Source organism: Dromiciops gliroides, chromosome 2, assembly GCF_019393635.1.
Source record: "Dromiciops gliroides isolate mDroGli1 chromosome 2, mDroGli1.pri, whole genome shotgun sequence".
NCBI classification, from domain to species: Eukaryota; Metazoa; Chordata; class Mammalia; order Microbiotheria; family Microbiotheriidae; genus Dromiciops; species Dromiciops gliroides.
Window position 1 is genome coordinate 340,682,581 of NC_057862.1, and position 18,764 is coordinate 340,701,344.

General features: G+C 40.9%; 1 protein-coding gene across 1 annotated transcript in view; it reads left to right on the top strand.

Moving 5' to 3' along the window:
* The window catches only part of TENM2 (teneurin transmembrane protein 2), a 1,399,253-nt gene that overhangs the window by 1,295,609 nt on the left and 84,880 nt on the right, over positions 1-18,764 (top strand). The window contains 1 exon segment of the mRNA XM_043982744.1: positions 16,335-16,481. Within this exon segment, the coding sequence (XP_043838679.1) occupies positions 16,335-16,481 (147 nt within the window).

Genomic DNA, 18,764 nt, shown 5'->3' on the forward strand with positions numbered 1-18,764 from the left:
TCACTCAAATGACTCCCTCATAATTGTTAATATTTTCCACAACAGAGGAAATTTAGTTAAATCAAATGAAAATGGCAGCTCATTAAAACTTGATCTTCCCCTCCCCCTATCATTTCTCATTTCTTAATCCTCCATATTCGCACAGCCCATTCCGTTAACTAACACTCATTAATTAAAGCTCATCTTTCTTAGTTGTATCTATATTTTATTTATTATGAAAACCTTCAGATGCTTATAATCTAATTTAGATGGATTACTGCTTGGACATCTCTAAGTAGGAAAAACTTAAGCTTTTAAAGAGGCTTTACTAGCAATGGTGGGGGGGGGGACAGGGTAGAGGGGGCTGGTTGGCTCGGAAATGCACATTCTCTTCTCATTTCTTCCTGAAGTTGAGTTGGCCAGGCTCTCCCTCTGCAGGAGAAACTGATCCAAAGTTGGTGACTAAGGGCCACCATGAATCCAGACTCTTACTGAGCAAGGGAATATGGGGAAGGGAAGAAGGAAAGGAGGGGTTTTGCCTCTTAGCAAATACTCGGACAGTATTTACCTGGCTTGAGATGGGGAAAGTTTGGCTTCCTCTTGTTCTTAATGCTTCAGTCTACTTTGGTGACTTAGGAGAGCTGACTGGGAGGCTCCCTGTTTGGCCACCCTCATTACCAGCAGTACAATGGTGATACTTTGCACTTCTATAGTGTCTTTTCTCCAAGGAGCTCAAAGGACTTTGTGTTACCTCAGTTATCCTCATGATAATCCTCTGAGGTAGACAGGTAGATATTTTCATTAAACACCTACTTTTTAAAAAGCTACTTTTTTTTTAATAAGAGGCAGCTCATTCAACTCTGATTCATTGATCTAAACCCAGAGTATACTGAATTATCAAATACTAACATAAAACCCTGAAGCATGGTTGGCAATACAGACTCCAGCTTCACTTAACATCCCTTTTTGTGCCACATTTCCCTTCTAGCTGTTCTAGCTAACATTCTGGCTGACAACAAACCACTAAACTTTCAAAAGAATACAACCAGAATGAAATAAGACACAAATTCCTATTGTGGGTGTGTGTATTTATATATATATATATATATATATACATATGTGCGTGCATGTATATGTGTGTATGTGTGTGTGCCCCCGTCTGACTTAAGAGCAGATAAAGCATTGTACATTCTCACCTGTTGCAATAACTTTACACCATGTCCTAGAACACATTGTGTCTACTTTTGCCAGTTTGCAAGACCTGGATGTTGGAGTAGTTGGAGCTAGGTTTCAGGACCGTTGGTTTTCCAGAATGTTTTACCAACACTACTTAATGATGGTTCTTGCTCTTTCTGCACAGTTGTAGTCATGTTGTTCCCTTAAGCTGTTACACTTATAGTTGGGAAGGAAGGGTATGGTAGGAAGGAATGGGGCTGCCATATAAGTACGCCCTGTGTCAAGCAAGCTAGTGTAGATCCCTAGAAATAGTCAAGCATACCAGCTTCAATGAAGTGGGGGTGGCATGGGGTATTGAGGGTCTTTCTGCACATTTTTGCTCCAGAATTCAAAAGGAAACACTGATCTGTGATAATGAGACTGTTTTCATGGTACCATTTATTCATATTTTGGTCTGCATTTTCTAGCTTTCCTCTATGATCTCCCTAGCACTCTTTCCTCTCTGTCTCTTGAGTGCATTCACTCAGTTTCAACCTCTATTCATTTCCATTCTTTTTTCAAATTAATTAGGAATCTCCAGTTTTGAGGCTTGTTAGCAGTAACCTAGAAGAAAGGATCAGCCACTACCCTGGAACAAGTGACCTTTGGAACCTGTTGATCATGCACCTATCACGGCAGAAATAGCCAGTGTGTTCTATATGGCTTTGCTATTCCCTCCAAATAGTCTCCAGATTGTGCTGCTGATTCCTGGGAACAGTTCCCAGCATGCCATCCTATTATAATTACTCACATCCTACGCATACTAGCGTGCTGTAAAAATTCTTCCAAGCGCAGATGCAAAACTATAAAGTAATCCCCAATGGTAAACACCTGGCCATTTTCAATGACTGTGGCAGGGAAGATGAGTAGAAACACTGTGGATGAAAACACAAAGGCTGATCTATCCACTGGCTTAGCATTTGATCCAGCAAATCAGGAAGCCCTTTCTTTGGAGTCAAGGGAAGCTATGCATCTTCTGGTGGCAAGCACTTTAAAGATCTAGCAGAAAAGCTTTGAAAATCCCTCCTTGTTCGAGTTAGAACCAGGAATTGACTAACCATTTAATATTAAGCATGCTGTTTTAGCTCTTCCCAGCAGATGGAAATCAATATTGTAGGGTTGGTGTGTTTTGTTTTGTTTTGTTTTATATCAAGAAGAGGTGTTCTTTTGCTATCTTGGAAGAAATCAGCTTTTGCTTATCATGTGGATGTTCAGTTTAGAAGTCTTTTGCGTTCAAAAAGGTCAGCCTACAATCTTCTCTATCTTTCCTTCATAGTGCCTTATCAGTTGCTTCTGAAATAGCATTTCATAGATCAATTACAATTTGTATTTTTATCACATGTACGTGAGCATATTATGCATTGAAGCAGAAAGGGAATAGTGACAAGGGAAGTCCTTGCTACAGAAGCCTGTGAGTAACATCCTAACATTGCAGAAGTACCTGAAGGACTACAAGAACAGCCATTCCTGACATGTCCTGAGGCAGTCTCCCTATGCTGAGACCCATGTTCAGCCATTAGAGCAAGGCTTCTCTATAGTACCCTATACTACCTCATGTCCCAGACTTTTCCCTTTTTTCATAGGGGATGGCCCCCACCCTTGTCTTTTCCCTCTCCTGCCCTGCTAGGTATTTCTGGAAACGGTGTCACTGACCTAAGTTGAGTAGATGCACTAAAAATACAGACCCCAAAAAGCTCTGCCAACACTGCTGCTTGGCTGTCTTTCTCTTCATTCTTTATACACTTCGAATCCTATTTCCCACAATGAATGTTTCAGATTTTTTTCCATGCTCAAGTACCCACCCCCTTCACTCAACAAATCACCTTGACACCTAAATTTCTGAGAAGATACTATAGAGATTATGCAATTGCACACCATGAACCTTTCTCCCATATGGTCATCCAATGGCTCCACCTTCCCTTTTGTCTCGAAGAAGGATTTGTTCCTCTTTATTTCCAATAATGACTCCTTCTTCCTCCTCTTGGACTTTGTTCTATTAATCATTGCCCCTCTGACTTTCATCTTCAATTTCTTCCTTTCCATTGGTTTCTTAATATATTCTATCATCATCCTTATTACAAACAATAAAGACCTTTTTTCACCTCTTGACCCCATCCCTACAACTGGAGCCCATTTTACCCCCAAACTTCAAGGAAAACTATTCTGTATTCACTACCCACACTTCCTCACCACCCACTCCTTCCTCAGCCCCTGGCAACTTGGATTTTGTTCTGTTTCATGTGTCTAAGATGTCTTCCTGTCCTTCTCTCCCATATCTGCCTGTTCAAATTATCTCTCTTGTTCAAAGCCCAATTCCATGAAGCTTTCTCTGGTTCCCTTAATTATCTCCTCTTCTGAAGTCTCATAATACTTTATGCCTCTTATCAAATTCTACCTTACAGTTATTCATATATGTGTCATATCTGCCCTCTGGGTGATAAGCACATTAAAGGATGAGGCCAAGTCTTATTCTTTAGATCACTTAGCCCAGAATCTTGCCCATAGTAAGCGCTCAATTTTTGTTGAGTGAATGAACGGTGAAACATAGAAACCAGGCCAAAATATGCATATGGGGAGATAATGAAAGCTGGAATACCCTGAGTCTAACCCAGAATAAGTTTTAGGATAGCTATAAAGTTCTAGGTTTGGGTAAGATCACACTATCTCCAAAGTGCCATTTGGTGTTTGTCTAATTATCTGATCCCCATGCTACCCCTATTTTAGTTAGACATCTAAACCCCCACCTATGCCACCAGCAATGTGCCTTTAAAATATCTTATGAGCAGTAAAAGCAAATTATTTCAGAGTTATGAAATTGTCCCTTTTAGGGAGCATTAAAATGCTACTAATACTGATAACAAAGAAGAAAAAAGGCACCAGCCTAAGACTCGTTGAGGGACAAGGCAGAAGTCTAGCAAATGAAGGAGGTATACTTAAAGAGAATCATGATAACTAAGCCTCAACTGTCTTCAGCCACTGGAGGAAGGGGCTTTGAAAAGGTGATATAGGACAGCCCACAAGACAAATGATTGTGAGTTGCTAGATGGCTAGGGATCAGTAAAGTTACAGCAGAGGAAGCCACATATTAATATGACAACATCTGGCATTTGTATAGAGCTTTAATGTTTATAAAATGCTTTACATATGTTATCTCATATGATGATGATAATAGCTAACGTTTATGTCGGACAGATAAGTGGGGCAGTGGTCAGGCCTGGAGTCAGAACGACTCATCTTTCTGCCATGAAAACTCCAGATGGGGTCATGAAGAATTGGACATGACTGAAAACGTGCTAAGCATTTTACAATTATTATCTCATTTGATCCACACAACAATCCTGTGAGACAACTATTGTTGACTCTCTTTTATAGAAACTGCGGCTAAGAAGATGCCCAGGGTCACACAGCTAGAAATGTCTGAGGCAGAAAGCATGCTGGGGTCTGCCTTACTTTGAGTCAAGCACTCTATCCACTACACCACCTTGCTACCTCATATTAAGAGAGGAGGTTTTGCTTAAAGACAAAGTTAAAGCTACAGGCTTTCAAAATCAAATCAAAGCTCATTATTTTCCCCACTAAACTTCCTGTATCTGCCAAGAGTACCACAAGTCACCCAGGTTTGCAACCTCAAAGTCATCCTCAACTCATCTCTCCCCTTCCTACCTCCTATATCTAAGCAGATGCTGAGTCTTGTTGATTCTACCTTCACAACATTTCTCACATTGGTCTCCTCCTCTCCACTCACTAGGACACCACTCTTATTCAAGCCCTCATTGTCTCTTACCTATACTATTGCAGTAGATTTCTAATTGAACTTCCAGTTTCTAGTCTCTATTTTCTCCAATCCATCTCCTACACAATTGCCACAATTATCTTTCTAAAACACAAAGGTGGCTGTGTTACCCCCTTGCTCAAGGAACTTCAAGGGCTCCCAATTGCCTCTAGGATCAAATATGAACTCTTCCCCATGGAGTTTAATGCCCTTCACATTCTGGATCCAGCTTAATTTTCTAGGTTACCCTTCTTCACACTGTACATTTTAGCCAAATTATCCAACTAGCTATTCCCTGCTTAGGATGCCTTCACTCCACACTTCTACCTCTTAGAATCCCTAGCTTCCTTTAGGTGGCAGCTCCTGAGGAGCTAGTGGTGGTGGTGGTGGTGGTAGTAGTAGTAGTAGTAGTAGTAGCAGCAGTAGAAGTAGTAGTAGTAGCAGTAGTGCTAGTAATAGTAATAGTATATTGAAATAGGAGTTACAGAAGATAGTTCTGCTTTCCTTGTTATCTTAGTAACAGAAATAGAATATTTGGATAGATCATCTGCTTTTGAGGAATATATTCCTTCACCTCTTTCTTCCATCCCTTTTTTCTTACTCCTTCCTGGTTACCTCAGAGAAATTATGTCTGCACAGAGTTAGTTTGATTGAAACAATCATTTAATAGAAACAGGTATTTTGAGAGTAGTGCAGTGGGATTGTTTCTAACCATTCTATTAGCTGTTTGACTACTACCTGAATGAGTCATTTTAAGGACATATAGCCACTCCTAGGATTAGCCACTGCAGCACAGGAATGCAAACAGCATAGTTGGGTTGCCTCAAACCATCAGAAACAATATATTCAGACATGGACAACTATGCCCCTAACATTATGATTTCCATACCAGAATTTGACCAATACATTGGGGGACAAGCCCAATATAAAGGTTGATTGGTGAACTTTCCCAGATTTGAGTTGACTTTTTATTAGAGTTCACATTTTTACCAACTTTTCTTTCAATTAATTATTCAAAACAATTCAGAGTTAGCGTTCTCCCAGCAACCGTAACTCTGCCATGACTATATTAAGGCGTAAATTAAATGGCATGTTTTGAAATAAAGTTAATTTTGTATTCACCAGCGTACTGAGTTATGGTTGCTGTGGGAACCACCCTTTTGAATCTCTTGACTTTTATACATTTAAATTCTCAACCCTAACATCATACAGCATACTTTGCTTAGACTTTTAGTTGCTTTTCATAGTAGTCTAGCCATGTAGAAGAGACAGCTGTGGCATAGTGACTAGAGAGCTACCCTCTGAGCTAGGAGAACCTGAGTTCAAGACCCAGACTCAGACACTCACTAGCTGTGTGCCCCTGGGCAAGTCACTTAACTTCTTCCTTAGTTTCCTAATGGGAATAATGATAGCACCTACCTCACAGGGTCATTGTGAGATCAAATGAAATAATATTTGTAAAGTGTTTAGCACAATGCCTGGCACATAGTAGGCACATAAATACTTATTCCTTTCTCTTCCCCTTCCCAAGCAACTCAATCTTAAACTATAAATTGAAGAGTAACTGTTTTTCTGGACTGATAGAGGGAGTTTCCTCAATAAAAGTTCCCTATATCAATGAAATCACAAGCACACACACACACACACACACTCACTCACTCACTCACTACTTGTCCTTGACTTAGAAATCCTATCAGAAATTAACACAATAGTATCCATCTTTTCCTGAAACTCCTATTCATGCTAGGTCCTCTGGCCCTTTCTAAGCCCCATTATCTTGAAGATGTCAGTTTGGGGGAGGTGGCTTTTCTTAGAAGTACAAAACGGGAGTAGAACCAAGTCTCCTACCACTGAGAGTATCTAGTAAGGTAGACTATTCTCTCTGTATTGCAGTGGTGCCAGGAATCCCATCCAAGGATATTTTAAATACGAGTTTTATTGTCCAATGTACAGTGGATGACCTCTGAAAGCTCCAAGTCCCTGTATATACCATTCATCATGCAGGCATGCAAGGCAATACATCGTGACTTATTAGCTCCACACGACAACAAAGTAGCATTTCACAGAGCCACACAGAAAGCAAGCAGCTACAGAGTCAAAACTCATTGTGGGTCCCTTCTAAAAGGTATGCTCAGCAGAACTAGAATGGAAGTCAGGTTAAATCTTTCTGGATGGTGATTATGGAAGTGGTAGCATATGCTGAGCTAAAGACAGAAATCTTCTTTTGGAAGGGGGTGCACAGACATGAAAGGCTTCATGACTGCTAAAGATGTGAGAACTCTGTCTATAAGGATTATTGATTTTTTTAGTCTTATTGGAAAAATTGGTCATGCTTTCTGCCTCTTGGGAATTGCTATTCTGATTCTTTTTTCTTTTTCCTAAATTCTGCAGGTTAGTAGCTGAATAGGCATTCCCATTCACTTACCTATTTAGCCAAGATGTGACTTAGCAGAAACAACCTGATGTTTTGCATCTGTAGAATGTGCTGCAAAAGGAGGAATTTTGTTTCCCTATGTATGGGAAGATTTAGAAGAAGCAGCTCACACTTCCTCCTAAGGGCACAATTATTATGCACAACTGGAGCATAACTCCTGACATTGGCATCATGCAGATTGTTGGAATTTTGATAGCCATTCTGCAGACTTTCAGAAAACAAATCTTTTCAGGCTTTGTATTGTTCTGCAAATCAATTCATCCTTAATCTAGTCCATAGTAAACTTGTAGATTAAGATTCTGAATGACTAGTGTACAACCATATCTTATCTTCAGCTGGTCCTCAAAAAAGACAACCCCTAGGTTTAGCCAGCACTCATTTGGGGAAACTATCACTAAATGCTTCCTAGACCAATAAATGTATATCAGGAAAAGCATACACATAACCAATGCAAGCAAATTTTCAAAGACTAATATAAATTTACATAAATTCACTGAATTTACCTGAATCCCACCGAGGCAGATAGCTTAAAAATGAATAATACATAATGCAACCAAAAAGCATTTATTAAGTGCCTACTGTGTGCCAAGTAGTCTATAAAGCACTAATAATTAAATGTGTGAGAGGAGGTATTGAGAAGAGAGGATTTTATTTTTTTTATAGGACAAATATAATAGAACTGAATTGAATAAAATGTTAGCCAATTGTTGGCAAGCAGTGTTTTTAAACCATATCTCTGGAGCAGTTGGTATGTAGTTGGAGAAGAAGCTCAATAGATATCATTATTGTTACTTTCTTGCCATATTATAAGAGAAAATTGAGATGTATCTATGATAAATGGTCTTTCCCAAAAAAATTGGAGACCATGCAAGGGAATTAGAAACCCATTTTTCTGAGCAGCCTAACAAGAAAGTCTAAACAGGAGTAATGGGACAAAGTAGACCCAAGAAAATTGCCCAAAGAAAAAGTATTCCATTAGAATGTATTCATTACTATAAGGAAGTCATAGGAATTCTGTTGCTGGAAATTCTTTGCATCTAGTTGGATAAAATACCTGGGAATGTACTATAGAAAATAAACCCATTCACAGAAGAGGACCCAGTGACCTACTAGTTCTTTTCTCTCTCCAGTTCCTGTAATTTATACTCTTTTAGGATGCCATGTCTTTTCATCACTTTATGTACCTAATATGGAAAAGCAGCTTAAAAATGAGCGCAGATCAACCACCAAATCCCATTTTCTAAACCTCATTTTGTTACCTGATTCCCATCTGAGGGATTTAATTTTTTTTCTTTCAACAACAGAAGCAACAATAAAATTAGTTTCTTTTTTGGTCCTTATTGCTTTCTTTGTTTCCAAAAAATAAAGTATTTCTCATGAGGACTACATTGGGAAATCGTCACAACTATAGGATTAGGCATCCTCTAAATAAGAGGGACAATCTTTGTAAATGTGAACGGAAGGCCTCGTGGGCCTACCCATCCCCTCCAAAGTCATGGTGGCCATTCTTTGTCTTTTTGTCTAATCCAGCCCAGACTAAAGACTCTTCATCCTGTTTTAAGATATCCTGTTTTAGCTCCTCTTAGCTACCAGTTAGCAACAGGGCCGATCAATCCTGAATGTGTCTGGAAATTCTTTTCACCTGTCGAACTAGAATCTATTTTGCTACAATCTAAATCCATTTCTTTTTGTTCTGTCCTTAGAGGATAAGTTTAAGATAATAAATGAGTTGTTTGATCACATTGGGCTCTCAAGTGAGTGCTATTGCTTGCCCTCGCTAAAGCACCAGCTTGACTCATTAACTGATAGAGAAGAGCCCACTCTTGTCTTTTTAGGGTCTCTTTCACCCTTGAGAGCCTTTGCCTCTACCCCTACCTCCTGCCTACATGAGAGCCACTGAAGAGGGGGCGGGGAGAATAAAAAGCCCAACCAGTGGTGGTGGTTTTCTCTCCCAGTAAAAGCATGTTTGCTAGCAAGAGTTCAGCCTACATCCACATCCATCTACCCCCATTCACTTTAACATCCATGAGAGGGGAATATTTAGTGATTTCCTTACATTTCCTAAAGTTGTGCTGGGGGGAAAGAAATAAGATGGCAATTTATCGTTGGCCTGATTTTACTCTAGTTAAAAGAGAAACGTCAGCCCTGCAGTAAGTAACGAGTCCGTGCCCACAGGCCTCGTAGGTGTCATTTGTATTTTTATGATCCTCCTGTGGCTCTAACGATGCTCAGTGGGTGTAGAAATTGGATGGTTAAAAATAACAAATAAGAAATCAAAGTCAAGCCTTTGTCCTTATTTCCATACTCACAGGCACCTCATTCATTATTTGCTGGACAGCCGTGGGAATAAGCAATACAAGGTACAAAAACTTGATTATCCTCCAAGAACCAAATTAAACCACTGGGCTTTCTTATTATTGTCATCCCTGCCTTTGGGTAACTCTTATCACCCTCTTAATCTACAGACACACCTTCTATTCTTTCTCTCCAGATAGCTGTTGTCTCTTTTATCCCTTAGGTCTCAGCTTCCCTAAATATAGAATGACACTGTCCAGTATACACACACACACACACACACACACACACACACACACACACACACACACACACACACACACACAGTCCTAGTCTCCCAATTGTCAACTGCTTGCCATTTTTTAAAAAATTGCCAATGTTGTATCAAATGCTTCTTTTGTTCAAGGGACTTCCATCAGTCTAGGGACTCATCTGAGTGTATACAGGAAAAAAAGGGAATAAGCATTTATAATGCTTATAGCACCTATTATGTACCTACTGTGTACTGTGCCAATCACTTTTACATATCTCATTTGATCCTCCGAACAACCATGCAAAAGTAGGTGTTATTATCATCCCCATTTTACAGTTAAGGAAACAGAGGCAAACAGGCTGAATGACTCACTCAGGGTCACATAGGTGGCAAGGGTCTAAGGGTGGATTTGAACTCAGGTCTGCCTGACACCAGGCCCAGCACTCTACCCACTACTCCACCAGCTGCCTCTATGTCTAAGAGGAATGATGATGGATAAAGTGTTATAAGGTTTGAAAAGCATTTTATAAACATCATCTCATTTGAGCCTCTTGAAGACCCTCTGATGTCAATGCTGAACTATCACCCCGACTTTACAAATGAGGAAATGGAGTTTCAGAAAAGGCTCAGTGCTTTAGGCCCTTGCTCACACAGCTATAAGTGCTGGAGGTTGAGTTTTCCATTCTGGCACTCTGCCTGTTAACTTATCCTGCCTTTCTTGTAGTTCTTGCCTTCTCTGATGGCTCTAAACAATGAGTAATGACTCTGAACATGACCATGATTGTCTATATCATATCTTAGTGACACTGGGATGCTAAAAACACGTGGTGATGCCACTACCTTATCCAGTAGGGAAAATGACAGAAAGGGGGCCAGATCCCAGGGCAATAAAATTGGTTTCACTTAAACCCCTCCACCCCCATGCTACCTCTAGGGTGACTTTTTTGCCTCCCTTCTCTTGTCTTCTCCCTATTTACATCCCTGTTTGAGCAAAATATACTAGTTTGTTGTTGTTGTTGTTGTTTTAATGTAAAAGGTCTTAGTCTTCATGGAAGAGAAGTGGTAATTGTGAGGATGGTTACATTTGGAAGAAATTCAAAACCCAGCAGGCTCTTCTCATCTCATATGTCTCCTTTCCACACAAGAACTGTCTCTTACTACTATTCCCAAAGCTCTTGTCCTCATCTAATGATCTTAGACTGACAATAAAAAAAATGCTTATTAGTGAAAACTTGGAAAATGGAAAGACAGGAAAAAGCAGGCAGGTTCTCTTTTATTAGAATTTAGGGAGGGTCCTTCTTTTCAAGAGCCAGGCACAACAAGCCTTTCGGTGTTCTTTGAGGCTGGTATTACTATCTTCCTTTTCCCACACTATCTATTAGGATCTGAAATTATGCTGATGAGTAAAAATCCAGGTGCAGTCAGAAAACTTGCAGCATAGACAGCTGGATCTAAATGGTGTCACTTCACAGCGGTCCTGCTGCTGTCAAAAGTGATTTTTGCCTTGTGAGCAAAAGTCGGGCAGTGGTACCATAGAAAGACCATTCTCCTTCCCAGCTTTCTTAAGCCTTTCCTCTTGCCCTTCCTACAACTGCACACATATCCCCAATTTAAGATGACTGACTGATGAAAGATTATTTCTGCCTCTGGAACATCATGGGGCCTGCTCCCCTCACCCACAAGAGGCAGACATTCAGGGACTAAGTTTTCCAAAGCTAGCCTTACTAATCTGTAAGACAGAGTATAGAAATGTTTTACATGATTGCACATGTATAACCTATATCAGATTGCTTACCATTTCAAGGAGGGCGGAAGGGATAGAATTTGGCACTCAAAACTTAAAACAACAACAACACACAATGTTAAAAAAAACTGTTTTAAGATGTAATTGGGGGAAAAGAAAATGTTATTTTCATTAAAGAGCTATTGAAAAAGATAAATAAGAGAAATCTCTGATTCTAAGTTTTGCACCTTCTTTCTAATTCATGTTAGAAGGGATAACAGTTTTGGGTCAGGGCAGCCATTCGAGTGTGGGTGTGCAAAGTGTGTGCCCACAACTGGCTGCCAGCACCACCTTATTGCATGAAAACTTAGCTCCAGAATGCTTCCCTCTTGCACATATGGATGAGTGAGAGGAGCAGGCCCCCTGGTCTCCCAGAGACAGAAATGCATTTTTGGCAGTCATTTAAAATGAGTTGAAGGTTTTCCCCAGAGTATCTCAAAACATCAGATTAATTTTCTGATCCTTTGCCACTGCTGTTTAGTTTAAATGGCCATTGAACCCTCAGTAAGCATGTCTCCCCAGTGCCTCAGCTATTTTTAACCATAAACATTTCTGGAAAGCGAAGGCCGTCTACTAAATGCTACTGATGATTATACCTCCTAATTCTAGTAACATCTGGCAATGTTTCGACTACCATGGCTTCAAAATAAAAGAATTGACATTTAGAAGAGAGGAACAGAGTGGGGACAGTGTCCCCTCTTTAACATAAGATTCAAAAGAGTAGGCCTTTGGGGAGGGATGAATGATTACCTTTCTTATGATCCCATACCAATATTCTTCCCCCTGTACTTTTCTTATACTTTTCCTGCCTTGGTGGATGGTCTTTGGGTTGTATTGCACCCTGCTTAGCACACTTTCATTAGAAATCGTGAGCAACCAGCAGTGGTGCTGGGACCTTCCTGGGTGGTAGTCTAATGAGGCTAAAGGGGAGAGGGGCACTGTGAGTTTTTATGAGATTCACTGCTGTTCAAATGCTTAGGAGACCTCTGTGTCTAGATTTGGGGATTCCAAGCAAGCTAGCGATTTCCTTCTTGCCTGCTCCTGCTCTCGAAGGGAGGGCAGTGACACACCTGAACTGGCTGGAATAGCCCTTGAACAAAGGCCATACTATGGACCAGAAAGAATTGATGAAATGTCAAGGCAAGTTGGTTTCCCCTAACTCAGAGCAGCCTCCCATTCAAAGCATTGATCTGGGGTATTATATTAGATTCTTATGATGGCCTCTAGCACCACGCAAGCATTTCTCATTACTCCAACAGCTTGATCATTCAGTCTGTTTGCCTTTATTTTCAGTTTGTTTTGTATTTTCCCCCTTCATCCGCTTCCTTGCTTTTCTGTTTGAAGTAGGTATTATCTCCTGAGCTTTTCCAAGTTGCATTTGATTCTGAATGTTAAAATCCTTTCTCTCTTTTATCCCTTATGCAATATTAGCCATTTATTTCTACCTCTAAATTGCTGAACGTGGTAGAACATTCCTTTTTAGAAGAACCTTTTATGGTAATTATAGCTTTCTTCAAGTGCATTTGTGCTCCCCTTTCACTGCACCATAGACATTATTTTCCTTTAGCCTGACTTTTTTTTAAAGCAAAAAGGCTTCCTGCTTGAAAATTGTTGACAAACAGGTTTTTTTAAGTGATTAGAATTTGGTAGTGATTCATCCAATCCTGCCCTGTTATAGGAGGTAGGTGGCAGGAGGGGGCAGTTGGGATTGCTTTTTTCTGTTAACAAGGAAACAGAAGCTAGAAGGTGTTAAACATACAACCTCTTACTTCCTTGGTCTATGAAATCCAGTATTGAAACCCCTGGAAGACTGTCAGATAAAGGGAGCTGGCTTTACCCTCTGCATCACTGCTGTAGTTAGCAATTCCTCCTGAGAGGCAGAAAGGGAGATGGACTCTATGGGGAGGTCCCACTATCTTCTTTCTAGTTTAGACAGAGTTTTCTAAGCAGAGGCCAGGCAAAGTAGCTGAAGTGCCATTAGTCCCATGTCACCTGCTCCATGTCTAGACCAATGTTTAGAGCCTCCCAGAAGACTCCATGTGCTTTAGACACAGAGCTGGCATCAAACACAGGATTGACTTTGAAAAATGCTCTGTAGTGTATGTGGCCAACAGCCCTGTCCCAGAGGACTCCACCCTGTAGCCTTGTTGGTTTACCCAGCCAACAGCTCTGACCCTCCAAGTTCACATCCTAGAAACCCAAGTCCAGTGCTGACTTTCAAATCCTCTCCAGAGGGAATAACAGCCCAGTTACTCACTTGCCCTGTAGACTAATTACTTCTTACATTTTGTTTTTCCTTAAGAGGAAGCTGGCTTTGCATTTTACAAACACAACACATCGTCTCTTCTGAAGGCCACCAACAGAATGAACTTGTGCCAGGGGTAGCGTGGGGTTGCCTAGCAACTCCACGCACCTACTGGGGCTGCTTTCTTCAGTCTTCAAGCTAAAAGCAAAGTCATGTCCATTAATTCCCAGCTGCCCTGATACTTTTCAGAGATTTGCCAAGCTTCCCACTGTTCATGTTTTCATCTTGCTCATATGATGTGGAGAAAACCTGCTACTGTGATCTGTTTATCTCACTTTGGTTGGTCAAAGGGAAAAAAATGGAAAAGGGGGGAAAAGCTACCAAACCCAGGCATCCACACATTTTGAGTGCATATCTCTGGCAGACAGGCTAGTATTGATTGTGAATTTAAATTTTACATTACAAACTTGGGCTTCCTCTACAATGAACCCTTCTCTGACACTTTTGTTCCTGTTTTAATTCAGAAAACATGACACCTCAAAGGGGCAAGATAAGTCATATCCACTGTAGTTACCAACATGCTCAACACATTGGTAGGCCATTCAGGTTAGGGTGTTTCTTGTGTTCTAGTAGCCATACCTTTTCAAACCAGAAAGCTGGAGAGAATTTGAGATGGGTTATATGCCTTTTTCCCCCCCCCCATCTTAGAATGGTAAAAATGCCTTCATTTTCACTTAATGAGATCCTTTTTACACCTGCAGAAATAACTTCAATTCTTTTTTCTGAAGCTGTTCTCTCATTTTTTTTACTATCTATAACCTAAAGAAGTTGCCTAGTTTCTCTCTGCCTTCATTTCCCCGTTAGTAAGAAAAGTCATAATGGCTTGGGGACCTAGGAATGATGAACTCTGTAGGGAGTGTTAGTGCATGCCTGTGCATTCTTAGCTGAGGGCAGAATGCTGCTGCAGTTAAATGGATCCTTTACCTGTAGCACTTCCTGTTTCCTTCCTTGGTCTTTCCCAAGTCCCTCCCCTCTGCCACACCAGATGAACTTTTCCCTCATCTATTCTTTGTCTTATTCTCTATTGGGTGTGGCTACTGCTGTATATTCTCACTCCTGGATAGAACCAGGAAAACCTTAAGTCAGAGCAAAAATGAAATGGGAAGAAAAAGGATTCTGGAATCCCAGGTCATTTTGAAAGAGCCCTTTGAATCTGGGGTATAGAGTTGTGTATTGGTTCTATTGTTTCTCTGGCACTTTAGAGAGGAGACATGCTTAGCAAATCCACCTTTAGTGCAACTGAGGAAAACGGTACCATGCTTTGGGGTTATTTTGGTTTTGTTTTTTGTTTGTTTAATATTTCCAGAGCAATTGATCTAGGCCTGTTTCAGACTAGCCACCTTGATTCAATCCTCAATGCAAAACCTTCCATCTCTCCTCCATTGCCCAATTCATTCTTTTTGTCTCTACCCTGGGACCCATGCTGGGTCTCAGCTCAATAGAGGAACAGCTTCCCTCATTTTGTTGACATTCAGTTACACATTCTGCAAGTGCACTAGGGAAAGGAGGCAGAATGTGGATCTCACCTCCAATGTCCAAAAACAAACAAACCAACCCCCAAAAACCAAAAAAATTCCCCTCACTCAGTCTCCATTGATGCACTTGAGAAATAGCTCATGCTTCAGCTTTCATGTAATTCAGTATTTTAAACCCTGCCATAAATAGGTTGAGTAAGAAGTAGCCAACTTTTTAAAGTACCCATTAAAACTTAATATTAAAAGAGACAAAATGTGAAAATAGCTCAGCAGACTAATCCAGTTCTCAGTCATGAGAAGCCTGTGATAATTATATGTAAATATATCTTTAGAATTCTGAAAGATGGAGAGGGAACTTTGCCATCCTTAGTTGGAAGGAATATTTTCCCTCTTCTATAGAGGGCATTTCTCTAACAATGCAAAACCAAAAAAAAAAAAAAAATTAAGACAGTGTCCAAACTAAGACACTGGTTCTAAATAAATCCCCAACTAGATAGACTATCAACTCAGAACTGATTTCTGTTTTCTGGGATGAACTATCGAACTCCATATGTTCGGAAAGTTCAGACAGAACCAATCACATAGGGCAGTGGCAGCAGATCTGAATGGTGCGTATCCCCTTTTCTTTCATGTACTTCCTGCTGCATGTGTAACCTGCTTCCCCAAACTCTGTTTCTAAGATGGACATTATCTCCTCCCCACCCTCTACCTCCAAGGATGGCCCTGTGAATGTACAGTGACTTCGTTCTCCCTTTGCATGGCCCTCAAATTTGTAGTATGGATCTGTGTCCCTTGTACTTATCTTCTTCATTTCTTCAACCAGATGGATGCCCTGATTTGTGCAATGGCAATGGGAGATGCACACTCGGTCAGAACAGCTGGCAGTGTGTCTGCCAGACCGGCTGGAGAGGGCCCGGATGCAACGTTGCCATGGAAACCTCCTGTGCTGATAACAAGGATAATGAGGGAGGTGAGCAAAAAGTCTTCCAATTCCCAGTCCCTCAAGAACAGAGGGTTGTATGTACTGTAGTCATGAGTCATTTTACTACTGAAAGGCCTCTCCCATACTATTGTCAAATGTTGTTGTAACATTTCCTTTGAAACAAATTAGATGGTGAGTATGGCATCCTTGTGCAGATGTGGGATCCTGTTGAAGGCAGCTCAGGTTGACAGAGGATCAAGGGCTTGGTACTACTGCCTTCAGATGTTCAAGCACCCACCATCACAAAAGAGTCCCTGGCATTGTCTACAGAATGGCTGATACTGAGAGACCTTTTGGTGCCTTGCATTTCATATGAGAGGTCAGGAGCTGGCCTTGGTCTTGAGCCTGCCTTCCCCTCTAATCCCAAATTGACAGGGTCAAAGGGGAAGGCAGGAATATTCACAGCGACTGAGAAGAAATGTTGTCAAGCACAGATAATCTGATCTTTATCCGCACTATTGAATTTGCTAGAAGTTTTTCTCCCTGCTACATGGAGAAGACTGAGATGTTGTTTAACATAATTGAATTCTCCTAATCTCCCAGTTCTATATAATGTCCATTAATCAAAAATCTGGCCCCACTAATAGCAGCCTTTTTATTATTATTTTATTTTTCCTTTGGGTTTTCATAGGATTCCAGTGTCACAAAGTGTAATGCTCAGTACTCACACTCACACTATTGCAGTATTTCCTCTTTCCTAGAGTAGTCAAAATCCTGACACTTTCCTACCTAGGAGTCATAGATCTGTGTGTGTGTGTGTGTGTGTGTGTGTGTGTGTTTTCTTATTCCTGTTTGTTTCAGAAAGTATAACAATTGCTTACTGATAACTTTATAGGTGTTGGGTTGGTCCCCTTCCCCGCTGGCCATCTACAGCAGCATTGGAAGATCTTGGAGGGGCAGGGGAGGGGGGGGGGAAGGTTGGTGAGAGAATAATAGAATAGAATGTTATGCTTCACAACAAAGACTCTAAAATTTTGAGTTTCATAAGATTCTATATTTAGAACCAGAGGTAGAAGAGACCTTTGAGGTCATCAAGTCTAAACCCATTTTACAGATGGAAAAACTAAGAACCCAAAAGGTAAAGCAATTTGCCCAGCCCAGGGTCACACACTGTAGATTGGTGTCTGAAGTGGTATTTAAACCCAGGTCTTCCTGGCTCCTGGTCCAGTACTCTGTCTAGTGTTCCACATTCATTTCTACCCTATATGACTCACAAGTCTCTTGTCTGCCATGCTTTATGGAAGGAGGGAGGGAGGGAGAGAGGGAAAGGAAGGGAAGGGAGGGAGGGAGGGAGAGAGGAAGGAAGGAAGGAAGGAAGGAAGGAAGGAAGGAAGGAAGGAAGGAAGGAAGGAAGGAAGGAAGGAAGGAAGGAAGGAAGGAAGGAAGGAAGGAAGGAAGGAAGGAAGGAAGGAAGGAAGGAAGGAAGGAAGGAAGGAAGGAAGGAAGGAAGGAAGGAAGGAATACTCCAAGCTTAATGGCACTGGTCCCCAAGCCCTAGGCACTAGCAGTAGTTGGAGGGGAGAAGGGATGGAAGGGAAGAATACATGCAGCAGCTGCTCTTACCTTCCACAGGCAGAGTCAAAATGAGAGCAAGGCAAAGGAAGGGCACAAAAGCAAATGAGCCAGTGATTATGCTAAAGACAATAATGGCCTTGTTATGGGAAGTATTAAAGGAAACCTCCCAAGGAAGTAATTAACCACACAGAAAAAGGAGCCACACAATGTTTATAAAAAGAAACTCCCAGTTAATTGTTATGTCAGGTGAGAGAGGTAGACACAGACTCTCTCTCTCATCTGACATAAGCAATTCTCAATTAAACTGAGTGCCTTCTTTATAAGGCAAATCCAGGGCTCAGATTCTCTGTTAGGTGGTTAATTACATCTTAAGGTGGGGTGCTAAGCACTTTGCCATTTACTGATAAATATTAAAACTGCTTGTCATTCAGTGTGGACCCAGTCCTATAGAACCCTAATTATATCTTTTTGGGGAAACTCTGCAGTAGCCCCAATTTTGATTTATGAGCTATTCATGAAAGACTGTATTGGTCTATAAACCTGGCTGTATCACTGAGAGAGCGCCCATGCCGGACCTGAATGCAGCTCCAGGAACAGCTGCAAAGAATGCATTGGTTATAAATCTCCTGAATGGGGGAAAATAATAGAGTACACTTCAAGAAGGAGAACGTAAAAAAGGCAAACTGCTTTTCTGTCTAAGGCTGCTTTGTAGTATTGTTGTTTTTTAACCAGTTCTCAGCATAAAAGTTTAATTTT